This window comes from Phalacrocorax aristotelis, chromosome 21 (genome assembly GCF_949628215.1).
Source record: "Phalacrocorax aristotelis chromosome 21, bGulAri2.1, whole genome shotgun sequence".
Lineage (NCBI taxonomy): Eukaryota > Metazoa > Chordata > Aves > Suliformes > Phalacrocoracidae > Phalacrocorax > Phalacrocorax aristotelis.
The window spans coordinates 5,164,556-5,174,913 of record NC_134296.1 but is presented as its reverse complement, the minus strand read 5'-3'; the positions used below and the strand labels follow the sequence as shown (position 1 = coordinate 5,174,913).

Genomic DNA, 10,358 nt, shown 5'->3' with positions numbered 1-10,358 from the left:
CCGCGCCGATGCCCAATGGGCGACGGCAACGTCCTGTGACGCCCAGGAGGCGGGTATGCGGCTGCGCGTTGGGCGCGCCCCGGCCGCGGGCGGGTTGAGGCGCTGCGCTCGCCCCCGCGCCGCCATTTTGTGCCGCCGCCCGCAGCAGGATGGAGCCGAGTACCCAGGGGAAGCTGCCCGCCGCCGCCTGCCGCCGCCTCGCAGCCCCTCGACGGAGCGTTGCTCCGCAACCCCGACCGCACCGCTGGGAACGCTAAGGAGCCTCCTCTGCCCGCCGCCGCTCATGGAGCCGAGCGGCCGGGAAAGCGCCGGCCTAGGGCGGGCCCGGCTGAGCTTAGCCGCGGCCTGGCCTAAGCTGGCGGGGCCTAGCGCGGCCCCCGCCGGCGCCTCGCCCCAGGCGAGCCCGCCTTTCTCTTTGCTGCGGCTGATGTCGCAGCTCCTCTCCCCGCTGCCCGCTTTGCTGCAGCGGCTGCTGCCCGGCCCCGCGCTGAGCGGTGCCCTCTGCCCCGCCGGACCGCCGCCCGCCAAGGGCCCCCAGCTGCTGCTGCTGTCGGAGCCCGCCGCCTCGCTGGACTGGGCCGAGGAGACGCTGCCGTGGCCGGAAGAGCCCCGGGAGAAGGGGCGAGAGGGCAGCGCGGAGCCCCTCCCGGGCCTCCGGGGAATGGGGCTGGTGCGGAGCAGCCTGGTGTCCTTCTCCGTACCGCGTGTGGGCTTGTACATGCAGGACCCGGAGCAGGGCCAGGCCTCCTCCTCCTCCGGCAAGAGCCATCTGCCCCAGCCCCTGCGAGCCGACGTCTCCGCGGAGGCCTGGCGAGGCTGCCCCGCCCGGGGCGGCTTGCCGGAGGCTGAGTTCCTCCGCAGCAAGCGCTTGGCCTTTCTCCAGCGGTGGCATTTAGCGAGCTTAACTGTGCCAGACCCGGACCACGGCTATCACAGCCTGGAGGAGGAGCAGCACAAAGGTGTTCGTCAAGAAGAGGTAGGGCTACGGAGAGAGCAGCAGTGCGATGCCGGGGAGTTGAAGGGACCCGAGGAGCCGAGAGATACTGAGAGGCAACCTGGAGGTTGTCCCCTGGATCAGGAGGGCGTAAGGGGTTCAGCTGAGAAGGGGGCACTGGAGGTGGAAGCCTTGACTGAAGAGGATGACGAGGACTCTGAAATAGAGCAAAACCTTCCAGATCCAGCCAGACCTGTCTGTGCGAATAAATTAATAGACTATATCATAGGGGGAGTTTCCAGTGGGGAGGAGAGTGCGGGTGATGAGGATGACTGGGATGATGATGATGACGATGGGTTTGATAGTGAAGGGCTCCCCTCGGATTCAGACGCTGGTAGCCAGGACGGAGAAAGGCTTCATCTCTGGAATTCCTTCTACAGTTTGGACCCGTACAACCCTCAGAACTTCACAGCCACCATTCAGACATCTTCCAGTAATCCGGGAAAGGATATGTGGGATGTGGAGGAGGAGGAGGAGGAAGATTCTTCATGGGCAGAGTCTTCAGGCTCTCCTCAACCTAGTTCTGAAGAGGAGGACGACTGGGACTGTAGCAGCGTGGATGAGGCAGAAAACTTGAAACTTTGGAACTCATTCTGTACCTCAGATGATCCATATAATCCTTTAAATTTCAAGGCAGCCTTTCAAACAGCAGAGAAGAAAGGGGCGCCTGGTTTAAAAGGAGCAGAGAGGCCGAGTTTGGTCGCTTCTGAGCGTAGTCACTCAACTGTCTGCCGGGTGCAGCTGGAAAAACATAACTGTGGGGTCGCTGACTTTGTGCAGCATGACATTCTTTCTGGTGAGAAATGTAGGAGTACCAAGAGGAAAAAGGTACATACTTCGTTTATGTTTTTGTGTTTGGGGGATGCTTTAAAAAAAATTTAAAAACCAAACAAACAGACATTGCACAAAGTGGTATGTGAGTGGGTGAGGTCACTTGTGCGAGGACTCCCGTCGTGGAGGTGGGCAGGTCATACCCCCGTGAGCTTATGGTCTAATTATTTGACTGAGTGTGCCTCATCCTTTACACGTGATGGTAGATTCATAACTCAGTGGCACACGGCAGATAATTTCTTCAAATTTCTTCTCTAGATTTGATGTTAAATTCTCCTTTTAAGACAGTTTTCATTCTGTATTTGTGTTGTATTTTTTATCATCAGAGAAACAGATAAGAGCTGTGAGGTAAATTTTTCCTCTGGAAAGTACCAGTTTCTGTTATGAGTGATGTTGATAAAGTATTTTAGGACCTTTCCGTGCACGTAGTGCAATGGAGACGTAAAGCACCGTAAACGTTTCGGGGCTTGTTACAGGCCTGCTTGAGTTACAGACGTGTTTCAGAGTAGGAAGAGCTCTTCTGTTGTGTGTTAACACGTTACAGTAAGCCACTGAAGTTCCAGTAGAGAATATAGTAATACTCCCATTTAGGAGACTATTGTAATTCAGCAGCCGTTCATTAAAAGAATGTAATCTGGAACTGGGCTTTAGAGCACAAACTGGAGGCGCAATGTGTTAAAAAACTTTCTAATACATGTGCTGGGATTCAGGTAAATAGTAATCAATTAATCTCATGGGTTTTATGATGCTACAGATGTACAAGGTAGCTTTTCATATCTGTCATTCATAGCTCCTCGTTTTCATATCTTCCCTGATACCTCAGACATTTATATGAGTTGTGATACCAGATCCCGGGGTAATACACTAGTGTAACCAGTTATCAAAACAGAAAGTTGTATAATGCTTGCATTTGCATTCTTACAGCAGAGAGATTTGTTTTGCTCCTTTAAATGGAGGTAACTTCGTGCCTGGTTTTGCTAGGGCAAGTGGCATGTAATAGTTTAACCTGTGTGAACCATTATATTTTAATATAAATGGAAAAAACTCGAAGTTAAACTGCCGGAGGTCCTTCGTAACTGACGGCATCTGTCCGAAATGCTGCGAGGCAGCACTGATGAGCCCTGCTGTAAGTCCATAACTGCTGTGACCTAAAATGTTGTCATGTGTCAGGGATGCAGACTTAGCAGTAGTAATTTTTTGACTCATTTCTTGTTTGACTCCCTGTGATCTATTGACATGGTGAAAGAACGATGATCTGGATGCAATATTTAGCACGATGTTACAAAATCCGGTAATTGTGCCCAAGGGTGTCTTGGACTGATGTAAAAAGGTTGTAAGGTAGGAACTCGCAAAGGGATAGGCTGATGTAACAAGTCGGGTGTGCTTGAAAGCAGACACTTAATTAGGCCCGTCTGCAAAACAGAGCAGAGGTTGCCCAGCAGTGACCGAGGTTGCCCGGGAAATCTTGGAATCGTTCATCCTGCTCAGGGCTATTTTCTATCTGGAATATCGCAGTTAAACAGCAGGAATATTCATGTTCGTAAAGTCGTAAAACCTGGGAGTGTTTTGTTTCGCTTAGCAATGGCATTGACACTGTGCAAGGATGCGGGGGGTCTGATGTCCCTGCTTTCACAGACAGCTCGGCAGTAATGTGGGATGACTGCACTAGGATTAGATGTCTTCTGGAGCTTGCTGTCACACAGTCTCTTGTGGCTCTGCATCATCAACTGCTGATTATTCCTGTAGGTCATCTCTTCCATAACTGTTATCTTCATGTTTTCTGTGAAGGTTGGAAGATGGCTCTACCACAAACAGCGATCTCACTCTACACTCATTGCGTTAGCGTGAACTGGGTGTGAAACTAGGGTTCTGGGTTAATAAAACATAGGAACGTAGCAGCAAGTTTTTTGTACCTCCCCACGTTTTTTCCTGTTCTTCCAGAAGTAGGTGTCAAGAAGCAGTGTTTGGCTTGTCTTCAGGAATCCGTCCTAGTGTGAGAGTTGATGGATGCTGACAGCTAGTTAGTTTGTCCTTCAGTTGTGTAGCTAAATTTAAAAGCAATACATAATTCTGTAGGAGCCTGAAATAGTCTGGCTTTTGCTTATCACTCGATAACAGACAGACTTACGTCCTCAGTGTAGTAATAGTCTAAATACTGTCAAGTTTAGATCCTAAGCCTACAAGTTTCTTTGTTTTCTTAAAATAGCTTCATAGTTCTTAAAAATAGTGAAAAGTGAGAGTTTTCGTATGTGTTTTAAAGTGCCGTGACTTTGTCATCATTCCGTTGCATGAACTGAAACCCACTGGAATTTCAGACCAGCTCTAAATAGACGGGTTTGTTCCATTCACGTAGTGACGAGTGTTGCTTCCTTTTATGTAGCATAATGTGATTTCTTTTCTTGGTGCTGAAGTGCAAGCTGACTCACATGATTGCTTACTCTACAGAACAATGATTCTTCCTCTTTTTTTCTTATGTAAGCTTCAGTAATCGGAGATGTTGACTCGTAGCATGTTTCTAGCCTTGAGTGAGTGTCCTGGCATGTCCTGCTGAGTAACCTGCTTGAACTGTTTTTGTGTGTAAGGTTATAACCCAGTGCTGATGTGGGGGCGTGTTATTCCACGGGGAACATTGTGTGATCGGCCGTCCGCCTGAAGACGCCTCTTAGGCCACAGTTTAGAAAAGTTTAGTAGTTAGAGCACTACTTTTGGTAGAGGGAGAAGTCAGCAACTGGTTGCTTTTAAAGCTGAGAGGTGAAATGTACTCTGGCCTGGGTGGTGCATGAACTGGTAGCGTATCTGAGGCTTTTTGCCATTTTAGGCATTTAAATTCTATTAACAAAAAAACCATATGTGAAATAAATATTAAGCTCCTTTTGCATGAGAGTTTGGCCAATGTTTTACTAAATGACTTGTCTTTTCCAGGTAACCTTCCTTGAAAAAGTTACCGAGTATTACATAAGCAGTGAGGAGGATCGTAAAGGACCCTGGGAAGAGCTTGCACGAGATGGATGTAGGTTCCAGAAACGTATCCAAGAAACAGAAGAAGCCATAGGGTACTGCTTCACAACAGAGCATAGACAAAGAGTATTTAATAGACTTCAAGAAACCTACAACAAGAGGGTTGATCTCGTCTAGCACCTTAATAGATCTGGTAGTTGTGTGGCCCTAATCACTCATGAACACTTTCAAAACAAGAAATGGCAGCTGCATGTGCTAGTTTGAAATGGGGAGAGAAGTGGGATTTTAACACTTTTTTTCCCAGTTCGATATTCAGGCAACTAATATACCTGTGTGTCCCATTTTGATACCTAGACAAAACCTTTTGAGTATCATCGAGGGTAAGGGTGGGTATAATTGCATTCCTTTTAATTAACACTTGAGAAACAGACTGCTTTAGGTTAAATCCATTCAAAAAATGCCTTGTCTGCCGTATTTTGAGAAGTGGTGACTATTAAGTTGGATTTTTGCACTTTGAAAAAGCAAAACCTATTTTGAAGGAAATATTTATGGGACTCAGAACCTAGTTATTGCAGTTTTGATTTAAAGTTTCTAGAGGTATGTGCTACTTCCTTGTGGTTTTCCATTTTCTCTAACTTGTACAAAAGTCAGATTTTGTTATCTAATAATGTTAACTTTACTGTGCAAAGCAGATAGTTTATTCCTTCCTTTTAAGATCCCAGTTCTGCATGTAATCTGGTGCTTTGAGTGTTTATGTAACGCTTTGATGTCTTAATATTTCAGTCTAGCACACTGGGGGATTCAGGGGGACTCTGGTGCACTACCAAGCCCTTTGGTTTGTCTTTATTTAAATAATACCTTTACCCAGTAATGTTCCAAAGGGTATTGGCTGCTTGTGCACAAAACCCCTTTGCTTTCAGGTCAATGAAAGGCTTCATCCTGATTAATAATTAAAGCTCCAAGGTATGTGTCAAGGCTATGGCTGATAGTTTGAATTTAGGTAGCCACACAAAGGGAGCTAGGCCCTAGTTCTTTAGTTAATCTTCGAGTAACTTTGCCGTAACTGATTCTGCTTTCTGAAGATGGATTGAAGTGGAGGATTCTTCATATTTCTTCTATCCAATATGCTTGTTCTGGTACTTGTAAGGACAATTGTCCTTGATTTATGGAAATCTATGGCTACAAATCGCTGTGTTCTTTACCAAAAGCCAGTATTAATACCTCTATGCGTCTGCACTTTGTTCATCTGGTACCAAAATAACATTTCACGTTTGGGGTCTGAAAGTTGAAGTCCTTGGTGGAAGGCAAACACTCCTTATTTATGTCCCTAACTTAAAATGTTTGTTGTTGCAGTCAAAATAAAAAAGCGGCACCGTTTGGATGTGTGTTTGGACCTGAAGGATGTTGTGTGGCTCTTATCCAAGCAGGTATGCGGTCATGCAATGGAATAAATGCCAAACACCAAGAATTTGTATCTGTTTGCATGGTGAATTAGTTACTTGCTACTTGGTTCATCCAGCTGACTAGAATGGTCTCCCTTTTTTAAGGGAGAAACCTAAAACGCTTCAGACTTGTCATCTCATTAACTACTTGAATTTTTAATTTGAAAGAAAATCACAGAAGAGCTTCACAGAGCTTTACTGAATCTTTTTTTTTGTGCCGCCTTTTTGACCATTGATTTTAATTCTGTCTCAAAAATGTCCGAGGTTTTGGGTTTATTCTTGTTGCGTGAAGTATGTTGTCTGAATTTAAAAATTACCGTTCTCTGCTACAGGTTAGAGGTGTTACAGTTGTGAAATTCAGAGGGTTAACTGTGAACGACAGTAGAGTTGTCGGGTAAACTTAAAATACAGCCGAAACTCAAGCAGCCGTACAGACTGGCTACTTGGAAGCAATGCAGCAATGTTATTTTTCATCCCCATGACATAAAAAGAAATTCTATTCTCCTTCCCTACAAAAGATAATTTGAGCTGTGAAATAGTAACTTCTAATCATGCCTTGAAATCCTGTGAAATAACTTCTAATTTTGAGGAGTTCATTTTCCTGTATCATATTTGATTACGGGTTTTGTTTAAGAAAAAGCATGCAGGGTGACAAATGTAGAATTCCAATAGAAAATTTGTTGACTTACGGTCCACATGTGACTGGTAATGCTGTTCATTGCTCTTGGTAAAATATACTATAGTCATGTTTCCATAACTCTCCTAGTCTCTTCGATCTTGGAGAACTTGGTGCTTCGGTTACTCTGGACAACTCACTTGGTTCACTGGTGCTTGCAAGAAGCTTTAGAGTGGTGTGAATTAACACCTGCAAATACCGATCCACTGTTTGCAGAGGCTTGGAAGAGGCTACAGCTGGGAACGGAACAGAATTGACAAATTGGACACAAACTAGGTCAAAACCTGCCTCTTCCAAAGTGCTTGTGCAAAGTGAGAAGTTGTTTTTTTCCCAACCTGCAGTGTATCAAGCGCTCTGTTCTAATGCTGCAGATTCTCACTGAGGCATACTTGCTTGGTAAGCTTTTCCCCCTCAAACCTCATGTTTCCAGAGTATCAAATGTAAGCTGATAGGAAATTAACACTAACTTCATTACAGTAAACATCCTCTTAAAAGCAAGCCAAGCTTGGTTGTCACCATTTTCCCTGTAACATATCTCAAAGTGGTCATATGGGATATGTACAGTTGTACGTGCTTTGAGTGAGACAGTAATAATAACACTTGTTGAACTTTAAATCAAAACTGTAATTATAAGATTTTATTTTTGTATAATTTAGAGAAAGTTAGAAAACCTTCAACATTGGCTTTATACAGATTTTAATTGATTTGTGTCAAGTTTGTTGGGTTTTTATATCTAAAGTTATATTTCTGTACATAAAACTATTCAGAACTAATCTGTAAATTGTAATAAAGATATTTGCAAGATAGCGCCAACTTGGTTTTCTTTAAAAGAACTTAAGGGGGACGTCAGGTAGCTGTGCAAAAGCACGGTTCCTACACGGGTGTTTGAGAATATTAAACATATTTTATCACATTTGGTGTTTCAGAGGAGGTTATGGTAATTTGGAAGCAGGCGCTCTGCCCTGTGAACTTCCCAAACCAGTAACTCTGCGTGATCGTAACGGCTCCTTGTACTGATGAAGCTTTTAAACTAAAACACAGAGGGCAAGTGCAATTATTGGTGTTCAAGTTAGGCGATGGCCTGGCGTAAGCAGGGGTGTTAATGTTTTGTTGCCCTACTTGAAGCTGAGCATTGAGATTCGCTTTTAGTTTGCTCACTTGTTAGCATATCTTTAAATATGAATACTGCGTGGTTTTGAAGGTATTTCAGGGGTTTTTTTGAAGCATTTTCAGGCTTTGCACTGAAACAAATTTTAGGTGTCGCCTTGTGAGTCGAAGTGACTCAAAGGGGCCGAACACCTGATCATTCTCCAATTAGAGAAGAGCCATGTAGCGGCCCATGATGCTGTCGTGGTTTAACCCCAGCCGGCGGCTCAGCCCCACGCAGCCGCTCGCTCGCTCCCCCCCCCGGCGGGATGGGGGAGAGAATCAGAAGAGTAAAAGTGAGAAAACTCGTGGGTTGAGATAAAGACAGTTTAATAGGGGAAGCAAAAGCAAAGCAAGGAATTCCTCCCCTCCTTCCCCTCGGCCGGCGGGTGCTCAGCCATCCCCAGGGCAGCAGGGCTCCATCGCGCCTAACGGTGCCTGGGGAAGGCAAACGCCATCCCTGCCAACGTCCCCCCTTCCTCCTCCTCCCCCAGCTCTGTGTGCTGAGCACGATGCCGCACGGTGTGGGACAGCCCTGGGGTCAGCTGGCGTCACTGTCCCGGCCGTGTCCCCTCCCAGCCCCTTGTGCCCCCCCAGCCCCTCGCTGGTGGGTGAGAGGCAGAAAAGGCCTCGGCTCTGTGCGAGCCCTGCTCAGCTGGAACGAAACCATCCCGGGGTATCAGCGCTGCGTCCAGCGCAAACCCAAACCACAGCCCCGTGCTGGCTGCTGCGAAGAAAATTGACTCTACCCAGCCAAAACCAGCACATGTGCACTGAATTATTGGTTCCTTTGTTTATGTTTTAATGAATTGGAGTAAAATCTTCAGTAAGGAGCTCAGAATACATGAGAGGTGTCAATGCCCAGTGACACTTAATTCTACACAGCATTATCCAGTGTAATTACTCTTAATGAATTTTTTTTTTTTGCTGTCTACAGCTGTGTCTATCACTCTGTGTTTTCTAGACTAGGGAATACCATAATTTTGGCAGTCTTCTCAAGCGTGAAGCTGGAATGCCTTGCGGGAGCTGGGCGCTCTCGGGGGCGTTGCGCCCCTCGGCTGGGGCTGCTTGGGTCGGCGGCTCTTTGCTGGGTGGGAAGAAGGAGGCTGGAAGCGCTGCTGCAGGTGCAGACCGGGGCAGCAACAAGATGTGGGCTTCAGATCTCAGAGTTATGGGGTGAAGGTGCCTGGAGTGATTTGCAGGCACAGATCAGCTTTTCCAGGGGTTCCCAGGAGCTTACTGGGGAATGAGGATTTCGGCCTCGGCCAAAACCCTGCTGAAGATCTTCCTCCCGAGCAGCGATACCAGTGATGAGTCACTGGCAGCTCTGCTCCACGTGTGATATCGTCATGGCATAGGAATCTCTGGAATGACCAGAGGCCACGGGTTGGTCACACCTCTTCTAGAGCGACATTTTGGGGGGAGAGCTTTCAAATTATTTGTTGTTTAGTTGATGCCTTAAATTCTTTTCTGCCTAGTGCTCGGTACTGGAATGGTACTATACGCTATTTTGTCCTGTCCTGCAGCACAAGCCGTGTTTAACCCTGTGCTCCCATCTTGTCTGGGCATCTCTAAAACACCATTGTGCCGTCTTTGTTTCTGTATGAGTATCATGGGTGGAAATGCTGGACTAGACAATGAAAAACACTGTCTGAACTTCCTGCAAGACTCTGTTTAAAATAGCGAACAAAGCTGAACATAACGAACGTAATAATTATGAACCACTGTGGTTTTTAAAAGTCATATTCACCTGTTCTGCTGGCTGTAAAATCCGCCTTAAAAAATGAACGTTGTAATTTCTCTTTGTTCAGTGACGGAGCTTAAAGAAATAGTGTGCTAAATGAAAGCCTATATGTATCTGGCAGTGCATCCAGATGCCATCTGGAATGTAGAAGTCCTGCTGGGATTTCTTTATTCTATCAGCACTGACGTCTGCAGTTGGAGTTTAGCTGACGATTTATCTGTGTTAGAGTAGAACTGCTCTTGCTCTGGTAGCTGTGTCTTCTCCACGGGACTTAAGAACTTGTTTGTCAGCAAAGCACACGGGGAGTAAATAAGCTGCTATTTTTGTAGTCACTACTGACTGCGTCCACTAAAATGCCGTTTGCAAATTAATACTGCTGCGGAGCTGGTTTGGCCCCACAAAAGCGAGTTTCTTCTGAAACTGGCAGGCAGGAGAAGGCAGTGACACTGTGAATCACGACGTGATTGCAATTCCAGGGAGAGTCTGGTGCTTTCCAGCGCGGCCTCGACCCAATAGGCTGTAACTCAGATATCATCCAAGGTTTATTTCAGCGTCTGGGGGGGTGGT

General features: G+C 46.3%; 1 protein-coding gene across 3 annotated transcripts; it reads left to right on the top strand.

Moving 5' to 3' along the window:
* The first annotated feature begins 40 nt into the window (after window positions 1-40).
* PPP1R15B (protein phosphatase 1 regulatory subunit 15B) lies at window positions 41-7,707 on the top strand. Of its 3 annotated transcripts, XM_075115164.1 has the most exons (4): window positions 41-1,822; window positions 4,748-4,878; window positions 6,137-6,210; window positions 6,992-7,707. In XM_075115164.1, exons 1-4 carry the CDS (start codon window positions 56-58, stop codon window positions 7,156-7,158), a joined length of 2,139 nt encoding a protein of 712 aa, XP_074971265.1. In that variant the 5' UTR covers window positions 41-55; the 3' UTR covers window positions 7,159-7,707. The 3 variants fall into 3 exon arrangements, with proteins under 3 accessions (XP_074971265.1, XP_074971267.1, XP_074971266.1); XM_075115166.1 differs by lacking the exons at window positions 6,137-6,210; window positions 6,992-7,707 and adding an exon at window positions 2,139-2,173 and having other exon boundaries at window positions 4,748-4,879; XM_075115165.1 differs by lacking the exons at window positions 6,137-6,210; window positions 6,992-7,707 and having other exon boundaries at window positions 4,748-5,892.
* The last annotated feature ends 2,651 nt before the right edge of the window (window positions 7,708-10,358 follow it).

Coding starts and splice junctions, on each gene's coding strand:
- PPP1R15B (XM_075115164.1), top strand. CDS start 56: ATGCGGCTGCGCGTTGGGCGCGCCCCGGCCGCGGGCGGGTTGAGGCGC. Junction 1,823..4,747: donor GGAGTACCAAGAGGAAAAAG/GTACATACTTCG, acceptor TGTCTTTTCCAG/GTAACCTTCCTTGAAAAAGT. Junction 4,879..6,136: donor GAAACAGAAGAAGCCATAGG/GTACTGCTTCAC, acceptor TTGTTGTTGCAG/TCAAAATAAAAAAGCGGCAC.